The sequence below is a fragment of the Chlamydomonas reinhardtii genome, chromosome 1, assembly GCF_000002595.2.
Source record: "Chlamydomonas reinhardtii strain CC-503 cw92 mt+ chromosome 1, whole genome shotgun sequence".
In the NCBI taxonomy this organism is placed as follows: Eukaryota; Viridiplantae; Chlorophyta; class Chlorophyceae; order Chlamydomonadales; family Chlamydomonadaceae; genus Chlamydomonas; species Chlamydomonas reinhardtii.
In genome coordinates, this window is record NC_057004.1 from 7,847,513 (window position 1) to 7,862,202 (window position 14,690).

General features: G+C 65.2%; 3 protein-coding genes across 3 annotated transcripts; all 3 read left to right on the plus strand.

Annotated features, from left to right (window-relative positions):
- Positions 1–8: 8 nt before the first annotated feature.
- Positions 9–5,440, plus strand: CHLRE_01g058886v5 (uncharacterized protein). The gene is made up of 10 exons (XM_043059064.1): positions 9–267; positions 329–374; positions 988–1,065; positions 1,700–1,763; positions 2,177–2,367; positions 2,586–2,660; positions 3,003–3,155; positions 3,457–3,531; positions 3,862–4,029; positions 4,669–5,440. Exons 1-10 carry the CDS (start codon positions 251–253, stop codon positions 5,002–5,004), a joined length of 1,203 nt encoding a protein of 400 aa, XP_042928978.1. The 5' UTR covers positions 9–250; the 3' UTR covers positions 5,005–5,440.
- A 58-nt stretch (positions 5,441–5,498) lies between these two features.
- CHLRE_01g059252v5 (uncharacterized protein) lies at positions 5,499–9,900 on the plus strand. The gene is made up of 7 exons (XM_043059065.1): positions 5,499–5,696; positions 5,796–5,952; positions 6,045–6,072; positions 6,258–6,584; positions 6,791–6,898; positions 7,194–7,671; positions 7,824–9,900. Exons 1-7 carry the CDS (start codon positions 5,660–5,662, stop codon positions 8,123–8,125), a joined length of 1,437 nt encoding a protein of 478 aa, XP_042928979.1. The 5' UTR covers positions 5,499–5,659; the 3' UTR covers positions 8,126–9,900.
- A 58-nt stretch (positions 9,901–9,958) lies between these two features.
- CHLRE_01g059617v5 (uncharacterized protein) lies at positions 9,959–14,690 on the plus strand. The gene is made up of 6 exons (XM_043059066.1): positions 9,959–10,409; positions 10,502–10,529; positions 10,973–11,216; positions 11,427–11,534; positions 11,840–12,311; positions 12,590–14,690. Exons 1-6 carry the CDS (start codon positions 10,289–10,291, stop codon positions 12,889–12,891), a joined length of 1,275 nt encoding a protein of 424 aa, XP_042928980.1. The 5' UTR covers positions 9,959–10,288; the 3' UTR covers positions 12,892–14,690.

The window sequence follows — 14,690 nt, forward strand, 5'->3', positions numbered from 1 at the left end:
AATTCACTAGCCATCAGCTAGGTTGTGATTCTTATACTTGGATTTAGGATAACCTGGGACCGCACAGGCGCGTCCGTGTAGGCAGAGCAACCAAAAGCCAAACGCCCGCGAACGGGTGCTGCCCTTTCACTTGCCTTTTACCAGAGCAAAACTTTGTTAGAAAACGAGTTGCTTGTGATCACAAGGCGCTCTGCGCGCAGCGCCCACCCTTCCCCGCCGCTGAGCCGGCCTGATTTGAAGAGGAGGAGCCATGGGTATCCTAGAAAAGTGCGTTGCATATCTGTCATTGTAAGAGAAGGAGGCGGCTGAATGGGGGCGATTCCCGCAGGATTAAGGAGATCGAGGCGGAGATGGCCCGGACGCAGAAGAACAAGGTGCGGGGCTACGGCGGGGGCTGACCCTGGGGCCACGCTGAAAGGGGATCGGGGGGGGAGGGGCGTGTGCGCGCGGGCGCGAGGCGGAGGCGGGGTCCCGGGTCAGGGCCGGGTGGGTGCGGCACGGCCAAGGTAACCTTGGCCCCTGGCCCCTGCCACGGGTGCCGTTTCGGCCCCGGCCCCAGGTGCCGTGGCCCCTGGGACTGTGGGGGCGGGCGGGTGGCAGCACACGGCTGGGTAGCAGGGCCTGCAGGGCCGTCACGCGTGTGTGCGTGTGTGTGTGTGTGCGTGTGTGTTTTTGTATGTGGATGTATGTGCATGGTTGTGGAGGAGGGGACGGACGGGCGGGCCCTGTGTCCCCGCGGAGCCCACACGGCGCCTGCGGCATAACTGCCCCGCACATACCCGCACACGCCACTACTTCCGCCAATGCAACCTCTACGCCTCCTGGCTTGGCCACCGCTTCCCCGGCACTTATCCTGCACACACCCGCCACTCGCCCCGACACGGCCAACATGTCGACCCTTGCCTCCTGTGCTTTCCCAACACGCCCCAGCTCCGTCTCTCCCTCCCACTCCTACCCGCCCATCCCCCCTACCCTTCCTCCCTCCAGGCCACCGAGTACCACCTGGGCCAGCTCAAGGCGCGGCTGGCCAAGCTGAGGACGGAGCTGCAGGCGCCAGCCACAAAGGTGGGCGGGGCAGGTGGCGGCGGCGGAGGGGAAGCGGGGCAGGCGGCGGCGGCGGCGGCGGAGGCGGCTGGGTACACGGGCTGGGGCATGGTGTGTGTGTGGGGGGGGGGGATCGGTTGTGTGTGGGTTTGGGGGGAATGGGTTGTGTACGGGTGTGGGGTGGAGGGGGGTTCTGAGGTGTGGGGTGCTGGGGTGAGCGGGTTGGGATGTGGGGCGCCGGATGTCAGGGCATGCGGGAAGGATGAGAGACGGTGTAGCTGCCGGCGCTAGGTCTGGGAGGGCAGCGACAACCGCAGCGGCAGGGGGGGACGAGGTCCGGGTGGAGGGTGATGCGGCGGGCATACGTCAGGGGGCGCAGTGCGCGGGCGGTGCACTAGGCATTGGAAGCGCTCCTTGGGGTTGCGCAGACAGGCAGGGAGAGGGCGGCAGGTGGAGGGCGGCAGGCAGGGAGAGGAGGCTGGCAGAGAGGGACGGGTCGGCGGGGAAAGAGGGGCCAACCGGGCGGCGCGGCCGCGGATGTCCTCCCGTGTTGTTGGCTGACCTGCCGCGTACCGCGTACCGCGTACGGTGTGAGTCGCTTGAAAGGCCGTGCCGCCCGCTCGCCCCTCCCCACCTCATCACCTCCCTGCCGCAGGGCGGCAGCGGCGAGGCGGGCTTTGAGGTGCAGAAGTACGGCGACGGCCGCGTGGCGCTCATTGGTGGGTGGTGTCGGGGGGGGCGGCCGCAGGGGCGCCGTGGAGGGTGTCGGATGGGCTTGGAGGGGTTTTGAGGGTGCGGGTGCTGGCGAGCGGAGGGGGAGTTGGTTCTCTTGGGGGCGCTGGACAGGGGAGGGGCTGCAGTGATAGACTGGTGCGTGTGGAGTGCGGAGCAAGCAGCAGGCGGCATGTGCGACGCGGCCTGCAGTCTGGGGTGTGTGCGCAATGCTCACTGCTGTGCGGGGTGGCAGTAGAGCGGCACGCCGTCACAGGCACTGGCGGGGGAGGCCACTCAGCTGCATCCAGCCGCCCACACACCAAGCCGCCGCACCACCACTTCCTTGCCACAGCCCGCACGCCTCCACACACACACACCTCGTACACAGCCCTCCTCCCCATGTCCCCCCCCCCCGCAGGTTTCCCCTCCGTGGGTAAGTCCTCGCTGCTGACGGAGCTGACGGGCACGGAGAGCGAGGCGGCGGCCTACGAGTTCACCACGCTCACCTGCATCCCCGGCGTCATCCACTACAACGACTCCAAGATCCAGCTGCTGGACCTGCCGGGCATCATCGAGGGAGCCGCGGAGGGCAAGGGCCGCGGTCGCCAGGTGGGTGCGGGCAGGGGTTGGGGGGTGGGTGGGTGCGGGCGTCTGTGCTGCATTGCAGCACTGTCCCAGTGGACCGCAACAGCGCGGCTCATACGCCGCTGGTGCCGCCACTGCGAGCCCCCCGGCGCTGCCGCCACCGGCCTAGCTCCCAGCTGGTCGCCGCGCTTCCCCCTCATCAACCCCTTCCCGCCTGGCCGCACCCTGCCTCCCCCCACCAGGTCATTGCGGTGTGCAAGTCCGCGGACCTGCTGCTCATGGTGCTGGACGCCACCAAGCCCCTCTACCACAAGCAGGTGGGCGCGAGTGGGGGCGTGAGTGTATGTGTGAGCGGGGCGGGGCGGGGCGGGGCGGGGCGGGGCGGGGCGGGGCGGGGCGGGGCGGGGCGGGGCGGGGCGGGCCGTGTCGTGTCGTGTCGTGGCGGCTGTGGGGCCCCAGGTGCTGGGGCCCTGGGACTGATGCTGGGACTGGCCCAGGCAGGGAGGGGCAGGACTACTGCAGCCAGCACCGGCACCAGCACCAGCACCAACACGAACACCAAGAACTCCTGCCCTACCCACCGCGTGTCCCGCACCTTCACCCCTGGCCGCCCCCCGCCCCCGCCCTCAATCACCCCGCCCCACCCCGCCCCTCTGCAGATCCTGACACGCGAGCTGGAGGCGGTGGGCATCCGGCTCAACCGCGCGCCACCCAACATCTACTTCAAGAAGCGCAAGACCGGCGGCATCAGCATCAACAGCACCGTGCCGCTCACGCACATGGACGACAAGCTCATCCAGCGGGTGCTGCAGGTGCGGGCGTGGGGGCGTGTGTGTGTGTGTATGTTTAGAGGGGGGGTACACAGTAACTCACTCCAATCCAAAGGAAACAAGACCAAGGGGGTAGGTCGTGTGTGGGGGTGTCGCATGCGCCCGGCGCCATGCCTCACTCCGTTGCCCACCCAGAGACTGGAGGTCACTGTTTCTCCTACCCCGCCCCACTTACGCCTACCGTATCTGATCCACCCACCCCTCTCATTCTCCACCTCCTTCCCCCTCCCCGCCGCCCCACCCCACCCACCTCCTTCCCCTCTCCCCTGGCTCTCCCCTGCAGGAGTACAAGATGCACAACGCCGAGCTGCTGTTCAAGGAGGACTGCACCGTGGACGACCTCATCGACGTCATCGAGGTGGGGGCGGCGGGGCGGGGCGGGGCGGGTGCGGGCGGGAGGGAGGGAGGGGGCTGGGAGAGGGAGGAAGGAGGGTGGGCGGGCATGCGCAATGGACCCCGCCCCCCCTTCTTAATAGTCATGAATGCAACCCCCCGATCAACCTACTTAGGATAGTCGTTAGACAAAATGGGAGAGCAGCAGCAGCAGCCTTCGGCGGGTCTCTACGCGCTGGAGCTGGCCGCTGGACTTCACGGACATCGGTAACAACGCGTCTACTATGCTACTGTACCGGCCTACGACTTCACTTCTTAATTAATCATGAATGTAACCCCCCCCCCCCGCTGCCAGGGCAACCGGCGCTACATCAAGTGCCTGTACGTGTACAACAAGGTGGACATGTGCAGCATGGAGGAGGTGGACGAGATGGCGCGCTGGCCCAACTCCATCCCCATCTCCTGCTCCATGAAGCTCAACATGGACGGACTGCTGGAGCGCATCTGGGAGATGATGGCGCTGGTGGGTGGCGTGGAGGAAAGGGGGGAGGGAGGGGAAAGGGGTGGTGGCCAGGCGTGCGTGTGTGTGTGTGTGTGTGTGTGTGTGTGTGTGCGTGCGTGTGTGTGTAAGAAATACCAGCCCCAAAAAAACAAACACAACGCACAAGAGCGAGGAGGAGAGTGTGGCCTATGCCAGGCGGCTGGGGGCAAGCGAGAGAGAGGGGGCTCCAGCAGGGGGGCCAGCACAGCGGATGCAGGAGCCAGGAGGGGTCACCCTCTGCAATCCCAACTACACCCAGAACAAGAGGCGGAGAGGGAGGTTTCCGCCACGCCATGAGTAGGACAACAAAAGAAAGCACGCTGGTGTACAGAGAGCGGCATCAATTCCATCGGGGGCCTAGCGGAGGTCCATCTTGCCAAGTGGAGCTAGTGGGCCCCAAACCGCCCCGCCTTCCCAGTCTACTGCTTGACCTGCACTACCCCAGTACCCCTCCTCCCCTCTCCCCCTCCTCCCCCTTGCATTGGGTTCGGTTTAGTTTGGGCTGGTATCTACAACACCCCCCCTGCTTTTCCCACTGGGCGCCGGCACTCCGTGCTTGTGATTCACTCACTCCGTTCCCGACATGCACGGCCACCCCTCCCCTCTCCTCCGCTCCGCCAGGTGCGCGTGTACACCAAGAAGGTGGGCGCCAAGCCCGACTTTGCGGAGCCGGTGGTGCTGACCACGGACCGCGGCGGCACCTCGCTGGAGGCGCTGTGCCGCCAGATCCACAACAGCATGGTGGGGCAGTTCAAGTACGCGCTGGTGTGGGGCGTCAGCAGCAAGCACTACCCGCAGCGCTGCGGCCTCAGCCACGGGCTGGAGGACGAGGACGTGGTGCAGATCGTGAAGAAGAAGGTCAACACGGGCGAGGACGGCCGCGGGCGGTTCAAGACCACCAGCGACAAGCCGCTGCGGATAGCGGACCGCGAGAAGAAGCCGGCGCTCAAGACGTAGAGGGAGGGCGCGGCTGGGATGGGCAGGCGGGCGAGGGGAAGGGGGAGGGGCGGTGGTGGACTGGAGGTAGGACTGGAGGTAGGGGAGGAGGTAGGGCAGGTGGTAGCGGCGGTAGGGGAGGCAGGAGCGCTGGGTGGAGGTGGAGCGCTGGCACTGGCGCAGGCGGGGGCTTTTGAGGGTCAGATCCAGGGGCGCAGGCGGCGGCATTCTGATTTGCGTGTCGGCACAGCGTGTTCCCTTGAATGCAGTCAGGGAGAGGCAAGGCTTGACGTGGATTGAGTGATTCGGTTATGCGGACAGTCACGCGGAAACGCCGGTGTAGCGCCGAGCCGGGGGACACGAGGCGCCGAGCCGGGGGTGCGGGGCGCCAGTCCAGAGCGTTGGGGCCATCGTCGATCGCGGATGAGACACCGGGTATGCCCGCACGCCAAACATTCCGGTGGAGCGCGGACATTGTATTGCTTAATTACCCGCATTGCTGCGTCGCAAACGCTCTTTCAGTCAGTGCCAACGATACTGCCCCGCGCGGTTGCGCGTTCTTACCTGCTTTCCTGCGCGAACGAAACGGCAGCCCTTAGGATTCCTACTAAATGTGATTCATATCACCACTCGCGCACATGTTACCATAGGCCTACAGCTCGTCGCTGGCTGGCCTATGTTGCTGACGCGGCTGAGTGGACCCGCGGCAGCAGGTATGCTTCTGCGTGGTTGCATTAATTTAGTATGGGACTGCGCTAGAGTGCAAGCGCGGCGCTCACGAAGCTGACCAGCCGAGGCCCGTTTGCATGCAGGCGTGCCGGGCATGCGCCCAACTCCGCATGTGCGGCATGGCGCCTGCCTTGGTTCACACCGGCATGGATGTGGAACGGCGAGCCACGGGCGCGCCTGGCGTGTCGCGGCCGCGTGCCACCTGCCCGAGGGGAGCGCGGGAGCCACCCCGGGAGTCGGGTGAGTCGGCGCCTGTTGCAGCGCCCACTGCTGTAACATACTTTGCGAATGCATGCTCGCAAGTAACAGCACCGAATGCACCCTGCACGCAGGTCGCCGCCTGCAGCTGCAGCAGGGCAGGTGGGAAGACCCAGGGGACAAACTTTGCAACGTTTCTCAAGAAGGGCATGTAGTGCGCGCAGGGGTCATTGTGATTCGACTGCCCGAGTATCGCCGGATAGTCTTCGTTTTCTCCTGTCCCCATGACCCACTCGCAGGTCGCTTGCTGCTTTTTACTCGTTGCTCACGTTGAACTTTGCATGCAGGATTCAGTGCAGTGCTTCACGGAGATGCTCCGTCAGGAGCTAAACCCTGTAGAGACAAGCCTTCAAGTGGTCCGTCAGGAGCTGAGCACAATAAAGACAAGCCTTCAAGAAATGAAGAAAAGCCTTCACCAGATTGAAGGATTTAGCGCAATACTAGTGGAGGCCGTCGCGGGCACGGCGCTGCGTGATCGCGAGCAGAAGCAGGAGGCGGCAAGCGTGGTCCTGAAGGATGCGGCCAGTGTGGTGAAGTGCGTGCTGCCTCCCGGGCTGCCGCCACACGTGCACGAGGTGGCGGCGGGCAAGCTGGCGGCCTGGCTGGTAGAGGAGGTAGGCCGTGTGGGGACATAGTTGGCGGGCGGGGCGCAGGGCATCAGTATGCTGCCTCACCTGTCAGCAGAGCCAGGGCATTGGCGTGCATCTGATGCATGCCCCAGACGCATGGATGCCCGATGGCTGCCTAGACAGCAGGCACAGTCCGTGCTGGCCGTCTCTGCCCTACCGCGCCATGTAACAGCGCCGCACCCGCCATGCAGGACCGGGGCCTACGCGCTATCCTGGAGTCGGAGCTGCGTGCGGTCCCTTCCAGGCTCACCAATAAAGCAAACGCGCAGTGGAAGGCGGCAGCGGCTAGTGCCGCCCAGGTGTGCGACTGGGGCGGGACGGGATGAGTAGGGGGTTGCTTGCGGGCTGGGCTTGTGCTCCGTGCTGCACGCTGCTGTGCGAGCATGTGTGCATGGATTCATCAAAAGCAGTTGGCAAAAGGCCAAACGCCTGGGGCGTTGCTCCAGCGGCACATGGCACTGCCTCTGTGGGATTCAGCCGCGAGCCAGCCCACGCACGACATCCTTGCCGTTGCTGGTCGTGTGTGGTCGTGCAGTGACAAATAAACCCCTGAAGCCCCTTCTGCCATGCTCCGTCTGATAATGTCGTGCGCAGGCGGCATTGGCAGTGCTGCAATGTGCTGCGTGTGGGCAGCAGAACTACTCGCCGGCGCTGGACGCCCTCAAGTGCTGCGCGGACCGCCTGCCTGTCTCCCTGCAGCTGCTGGAAACCTATGCCACCAATGACCGGGACACGGCCCTGGCGCTGATGCGCGGCGAGCTGTGCGTGGCCGCCCTGACGGCGCTGCACCCGCTCAGCAGCGGCGAGGCCTCCTCGACCGCCACACAGCTGCAGGTGGACCGCCTGCTGCCGCTGCGCGTGTGTGCAGAGACCGGCGGCGGTAAAGGCGGCAGCAACGGTCGCAGCGGCAGCGGCAGCGGGGACGGCGAGGGCGACGGCGACGGCGACGGCAGCGGGGACGGAAGCGGGGACGGCGAGGGCGAGGGCGACGGCGGCAGCACATCTGGGCCCCGTGTTGGACCCGGGGTCACGGCCGTGCTGGAGATCCAGCAGATCAAGTCCAGCAGCGCAGGTACGTGGGTGTTGCGAGTGCACTTGAAGACATGGACCGGGCATGCATGGGCGGGGCGACCGTATATGTGGAAAGCGCACGTCCGCCCCACAGCTGGAGCGTTCCCTGGAGCGTTCCCTTGTTAACATGCTCCCTGGCCCGGTACAACACAGGTCTTCCGACGGCGCGGGCGCAAGTGGCCCGGTGCGGCCGCATCTTTGCGTGCGTGTATAGCGTCCTACGGGAGCGGCTGTCGGAGGCGTTGGCCAACGCCGAGGTGCAGCTGCCGCCGGAGCTGCGGCTGCAGGCCACGATCGCGCTCGGCCAGGACGGCGAGCCCGGAGCCAGCGAGGAGCAGCGCCCGCCGCAGCTGGAGCTGTCCACCGCCGACGGCGGCCGGACCCTGATGCAGATGCAGTACTTGGTCCTGGCGGCGGAGACGCTGGTGCCCTGGGTGCCGAGCCGGCAGCAGTGAGCGGGCGGGCCTCGGCCTCGGCAGTGGATGGCTGGGGGGCACGGGACGACCAGGCAGCGGCGGTGGCACTCGGCACGCCTGCTGCAACCGTGTCACGCAGCATACCTAGCAATCAAGCGGCCAGCCGTTGATGCTCACGCTGCCGCTAGCTGGACTGCGGCGCGCTGTGGCGGCGGCAGCAGCGCCGACCGGGCAGTGGGCGCTGCCCACAGCTTCTTTGGGGTGTACGGCAGCGCTGGCGGCGTGGTCCACGGTCGTGGGCGGTCGTTGGGACCGCAGACACAGCTGGCGCTGTGATGTAGCGATGTACACGAGGCGAGGGCCTCTGAGACCAATCGCTGTGTTGCTTCCCCCGACAGTGCCATGGCACGGCAGGGGCTTGAGGGTGGAGGGTAAGTGTGTGAGGAGAGCGAGGGAGTCCTTTTATGTGCGGCACGTCTTGAAGGTGTTTGCTAGTGTAGCGGCTGGTGCGAGGGTAAGGCACGTTCGTGTTAGATACACCGTTGACTCCAATGTGTCTGACCCTTACTGGCGGGCGTTGTGCCACCAGGGAACCCGGGGCACCACCACAAAGGCCCCGGGAGTGCCGCCAGGAACGCATACATCTGTTGTTCTGGCTCAATTTGCAAAGACAGAATGCAGGATTGACCTTTTAAATGCCTGGTTTTTACTATGGCGCTGTGTTTGTAATGCAGTGAGGGGGTGGTGGGGTGGTCATACTATCTGCGTGCCCACGTTTTTGCACTGCCGGGGCTGGGTAGGGCCTGCTGGTTGCTGCGCATGATGCAATGGATGGCGGTGGAGCGCGGCGGCGGCGGCGGCGCACGGCCTGTGCCCAGCAGCGGCGGCGTGCATGTGCGCAGCAGAGCCGGCAGGCATGGCCACGTGGAGGAGGAGAGCGGTGCGCTGCCTGAGCAGCGGCGCCGTCGCGCAGGTTCAGAAGTGCTGGTGTCTGGTCTTTGTGGCGAGCATAGCGTAGCGATTTACTGCTAGGTGGTTTGTTGCGGGCTGAGCTTGTACTTGACAGCGGGGGGCGGCTCGACACATGGCGGGTGGTGCCTGTACGAACCGACCCCGGCTTTGTCCGGGGGATGAGGTAGTTTCGAAACCTTCGGCCTCGGACATTGCACCAACGTGGCGTGGCCGCACAGCCCAATTTTCCCCTGGAGACCTGCCTTGTCCGCACCCGTGGTTGTTGGCTTCCAGGAGTGGCATGACTCCTTGGCGGGTCTACCAAGTGGAGTAGCTGCAAAGACAGCTTGTGACGGCGTTCTGCCTTTGAGAGAAGTCAGTGTTGTGCTTGAGGGGGCGATCACTCGCATTGCATAGCTGAGCCGTGCTGGGCAGGCGGGCGAGGGGGAGGGGGAGGGGGAGGGGCGGTGGTGGACTGGAGGTAGGACTGGAGGTACGGGAGGAGGTAGGGCAGGCGGTAGCGGCGGTAGGGGAGGCAGGAGCGCTGGGTGGTGGAGCGCTGGCACTGGCGCAGGCGGGGGCTGTTGAGGGTCAGACCCAGGGGTGCAGGCGGCGGCATTTTGATTTGCGTGTCGGCACGGCGTGTTCACTTGAATGCAGTCAGGTGGAGGCAAGGCTTGACGTGTATTGAGTGATTCGGTTATGCGGACAGTCACGCGGAAACGCGGGTGTAGCGCCGAGCTGGGGGACACGAGGCGCCGAGCCGGGGGTGCGGGGCGCCAGTCCAGAGCGTGGGGGCCATCGTCGCGAGGCCCAGGCATCGCGGATGAGACAGGTAAGGCCAGCACGCCAAATATTCTGGTGGAGCGCCGAGCGCGGACACTACATTGCTTAATTACCCGCATTGCTGCGTCGCAAACGCTCTTTCAGTCAGTGCCAACGATACTGCCCCGCGCGGTTGCGCGTTCTTACCTGCTTTCCTGCGCGAACGAAACGGCAGCCCTTAGGATTCCTATTAAATGTGATTCATATCACCACTCGCACATTTTACCACAGGCCTACAGCTCGTCGCTGGCTGGCCTATGTTGCTGACGCGGCTGAGTCGACCCGCGGCAGCAGGTACACTGCTTCTGCGTGGTTGCAATAATTTAGGACTGCGCTAGAGTGCAAGCGCGGCGCTCACGAAGCTGACCAGCCGAGGCCCGTCGCATGCAGGCACGCCGGGCATGCGCGCAACTCCGCATGTGCGGCATGGCGCCTGCCTTGGTTCACACTGGCGTGGATGTGGAACGGCGAGCCACGGGCGCGCCTGGCGTGTCGCGGCCGCGTGCCACCTGCCCGAGGGGAGCGCGGGAGCCACCCCGGGAGTCGGGTGAGTCGGCGCCTGTTGCAGCGCCAACTGCTGTAACATAGTTTGCGAATGCATGCTCGCAAGTAACAGCACCGAATGCACCCTGCACGCAGGTCGCCGCCTGCAGCTGCAGCAGGGCAGGTGGGAAGACCCAGGGGACAAACTTTGCAACGCTTCTCAAGAAGGGCGTGTAGTGCGCGCAGGGGTTTACTAGTATTGCGTTAAAGCTTTCAACCTGGTGAACGCTTTTCTTCATTGTACTCAATACCCTCGCTCTGCTGACAGGTGAGGCAGCATACTGATGCCCTGCGCCCCGCCCACCAACTCGAGGTCACGGCCTACCTCCAATACCAGCCAGGCCGCTAGCTTGCCCGCCGCTACCTCGTGCACGTGTGGCGGCAGCCCGGGAGGCAGCACGCACTTCGCCACACTGGCCGCATCCTTCAGGACCACGCTTCCGCGGGCGCCGTTGTTGGAGGCCGTCTCCTGCTTCTGCTGCTCGCGATCACGCAGCGCCCTGCCCACGACGGCCTTCACTAGTATTGCGGTTGTGTCTTCAATCCGGCGAAGGCTTGTCATAACAGGGTTCAGCTTCCGATCGAGCATCGCCGCGAAAGCTTTAGCGCAATACTAGTGGAGGCCGTCGCGGGCAGGGCGCTGCGTGATCACGAGCAGCAGAAGCAGGAGGCGGCCTCCAACAACGGCGCCCGCGGAAGCGTGGTCCTGAAGGATGCGGCCAGTGTGGTGAAGTGCGTGCTGCCTCCCGGGCTGCCGCCACACGTGCACGAGGTGGCGGCGGGCAAGCTGGCGGCCTGGATGGTAGAGGAGGTAGGCCGTGACCTTGAGTTGGTGGGCGGGGCGCAGGGCATCAGTATGCTGCCTCACCTGTCAGCAGAGCGAGGGTATTGGCGTGCATGTGATGCATGCCCCAGGGGCATGTATGGATGCCCGATGGGTGCCTAGACAGCAGGCACAGTCCGTGCTGGCGGCCGTCTCTGCCCTACCGCGCCATGTAACAGCGCCGCACCCGCCATGCAGGACCGGGGCCTACGTGCTATCCTGGAGTCGGAGCTGCGTGCGGTCCCTTCCAGGCTCACCAATAAAGCAAACGCGCAGTGGAAGGCGGCAGCGGCGAGTGCCGCCCAGGTGTGCGACTGGGGCGGGACGGGATGAGTAGGGGGTTGCTTGCGGGCTGGGCTTGTGCTCCGTGCTGCACGCTGCTGTGTGCTGTGGTTCGAGCATGTGTGCATGGATTCATCAAAAGCAGTTGGCAAAAGGCCAAACACCCAGGGCATTGCGCCAGCGGCTTATGGCACTGCCTTTGTAAGTTTCAGCCGCGAGCCAGCCCACGCACGACATCCTTGCCGTTGCTGGTCGTGCGTGGTCGTGCAGTGGCAAGTAAAACCCCGAAGCCCCTCCTGCCATGCTCCGTCTGATGATGTCGTGTGCAGGCGGCATTGGCAGTGCTGCAAGGTGCTGCGTGTGGGCAGCAGAACTACTCGCCGGCGCTGGACGCCCTCAAGTGCTGCGCGGACCGCCTGCCTGTCTCCCTGCAGCTGCTGGACACCTATGCCACCAGTGACCGGGACACGGCCCTGGCGCTGATGCGCGGCGAGCTGTGCGTGGCCGCCCTGACGGCGCTGCACCCGCTCAGCAGCGGCGAGGCCTCCTCGACCGCCACACAGCTGCAGGTGGACCGCCTGCTGCCGCTGCGCGTGTGTGCAGAGACCGGCGGCGGTAAAGGCGGCAGCAACAGTCGCAGCGGCAGCGGCAGTGGGGGCGGGGACGGCGACGGCGACGGCAGCGGGGACGGAAGCGGGGACGGCGAGGGCGAGGGCAACGGCGGCAGCACCTCTGGGCCCCGTGTTGGACCCGGGGTCACGGCCGTGCTGGAGATCCAGCAGATCAAGTCCAGCAGCGCAGGTACGTGGGTGTTGCGAGTGCGCTTGAAGACATGGACCGGGCATGCATGGGCGGGGCGACCGTATATGTGGAAAGCGCACGTCCGCCCCACAGCTGGAGCGTTCCTTTGGCCCTAATCATGGCGCCGCGTGCACGTGTAGGCGTTTTGTGCTCGTGTTCTCGGTAATTGCGTGTTGTCTGGGCGGGCATATGTCAACTCCAGAATTGTCCGTCCACTTTCATAAAATTTCAGGCGGTTGAGGCTCGGTTAACATGCTCCCTGGCCCGGTACGACACAGGTCTTTCGACGGCGCGGGCGCAAGTGGCCCTGTGCGGCCGCATCTTTGCGTGCACGTATAGCGTCCTACGGGAGCGGCTGTCGGAGGCGTTGGCCAACGCCGAGGTGCAGCTGCCGCCGGAGCTGCGGCTGCAGGCCACGATCGCGCTCGGCCAGGACGGCGAGCCCGGAGCCAGCGAGGAGCAGCGCCCGCCGCAGCTGGAGCTGTCCACCGCCGACGGCGGCCGGCCCCTGATGCAGATGCAGTACTTGGTCCTGGCGGCGGAGACGCTGGTGCCCTGGGTGCCGGGCCGGCAGCAGTGAGTGGGCGGGCCTCGGCCTCGGCAGTGGATGGCTGGGGGGCACGGGACGACCAGGCAGCGGCGGTGGCACTCGGCACGCCTGCTGCAACCGTGTCACGCAGCATACCTAGCAATCAAGCGGCCAGCCGTTGATGCTCACGCCGCCGCTAGCTGGGCTGCGGCGCGCTGTGGCGGCGGCAGCAGCGGCGACCGGGCAGTGGGCGCTGCTCACAGCTTCGTTGGGGTGTACGGCAGCGCTGGCGGCGCGGGCCACGGTCGTGGGCGGTGGTTGGGACCGCAGACACAGCTGACGCGGTGATGTAGCGGTGTACACGGGGCGAGGGCCTCTGAGACCGATCGCTGTGTTGCTTCCCCCGACAGTGCCATGGCACGGCAGGGGCTTTAGGGTGGAGGGTAAGTGTGTGAGGAGAGCGAGGGAGTTCTTTTATGTGCGGCACGTCTTGAAGGTGTTTGCTAGTGTAGCGGCTGGTGCGAGGGTAAGGCACGTTCGTGTTAGATACACCGTTGACTCCAATGTGTCTGACCCTTACTGGCGGGCGTTGTGCCACCAGGGAACCCGGGGCACCACCACAAAGGCCCCGGGAGTGCCGCCAGGAACGCATACATCTGTTTGTTCTGGCGCAATTTGCAAAGACAGTATGCAGGATTGACCTTTTAAATGCCTGGTTTTTACTATGGCGCTGTGTTTGAAATGCAGTGAGGGGGTGGTGGGGTGGTCATACTATCTGCGTGCCCACGTTTTTGCACTGCCGGGGCTGGGTAGGCCTGCTGTTTGCTGCACATGATGCAATGGATGGCGGTGGAGCGCGGCGGCGGCGCACGGCCTGTGCCCAGCAGCGGCGGCGTGCATGTGCGCAGCAGAGCCGGCAGGCATGGCCACGTGGAGGAGGAGAGCGGTGCGCTGCCTGAGCAGCGGCGCCGTCGCGCAGGTTTAGAAGTGCTGGTGTCTGGTCTTTGTGGCGAGCATAGCGTAGCATAGCGTAGCATAGCGTAGCATAGCGTAGCATAGCGTAGCATAGCGTAGCATAGCGTAGCGATTTACTGCTATTTGGTTTGTTGCGGGCTGAGCTTGTACTTGACAGCGGGGTGCGGCTCGACACATGGCGGGTGGTGCCTGTACGAACCGACCCCGGCTTTGTCCGGGGGATGAGGTAGTTTCGAAACCTTCGGCCTCGGACATTGCACCAACGTGGCGTGGCCGCACAGCTCAATTTTCCCCTGGAGACTTGTTTTGTCCGCAGCCGTGGTTGTTGGCTTCCAGGAGTGGCATGACTCCTTGACGGGTCTAATAAGTGGAGTAGCTGCTAAGACAGCTTGTGACGGCGTTCTGCCTTTGAGAGAAGTCAGTGTTGTGCTCGAGGGGGAGATCACTCGCATTGCCTAGCTGAGCCGTGCTGGGCAGGCGGGCGAGGGGGAGGGGGAGGGGGAGGGGCGGTGGTGGACTGGAGGTAGGATTGGAGGTACGCGAGGAGGTAGGGCAGGCGGTAGCGGCGGTAGGGGAGGCAGGAGCGCTGGGTGGTGGAGCGCTGGCACTGGCGCAGGCGGGGGCTGTTGAGGGTCAGACCCAGGGGTGCAGGCGGCGGCATTTTGATTTGCGTGTCGGCACGGCGTGTTCACTTAAATGCAGTCAGGTGGAGGCAAGGCTTGACGTGGATTGAGTGATTCGGTTATGCGGACAGTCACGCGGAAACGCGGGTGTAGTGCCAGCCGGGGGACACGAGGCGCCGAGCCGGGGGTGCGGGGCGCCAGTCCAGAGCGTGGGGGCCATCGTTGATCGCGGATGAGACACCGGGTATGCCC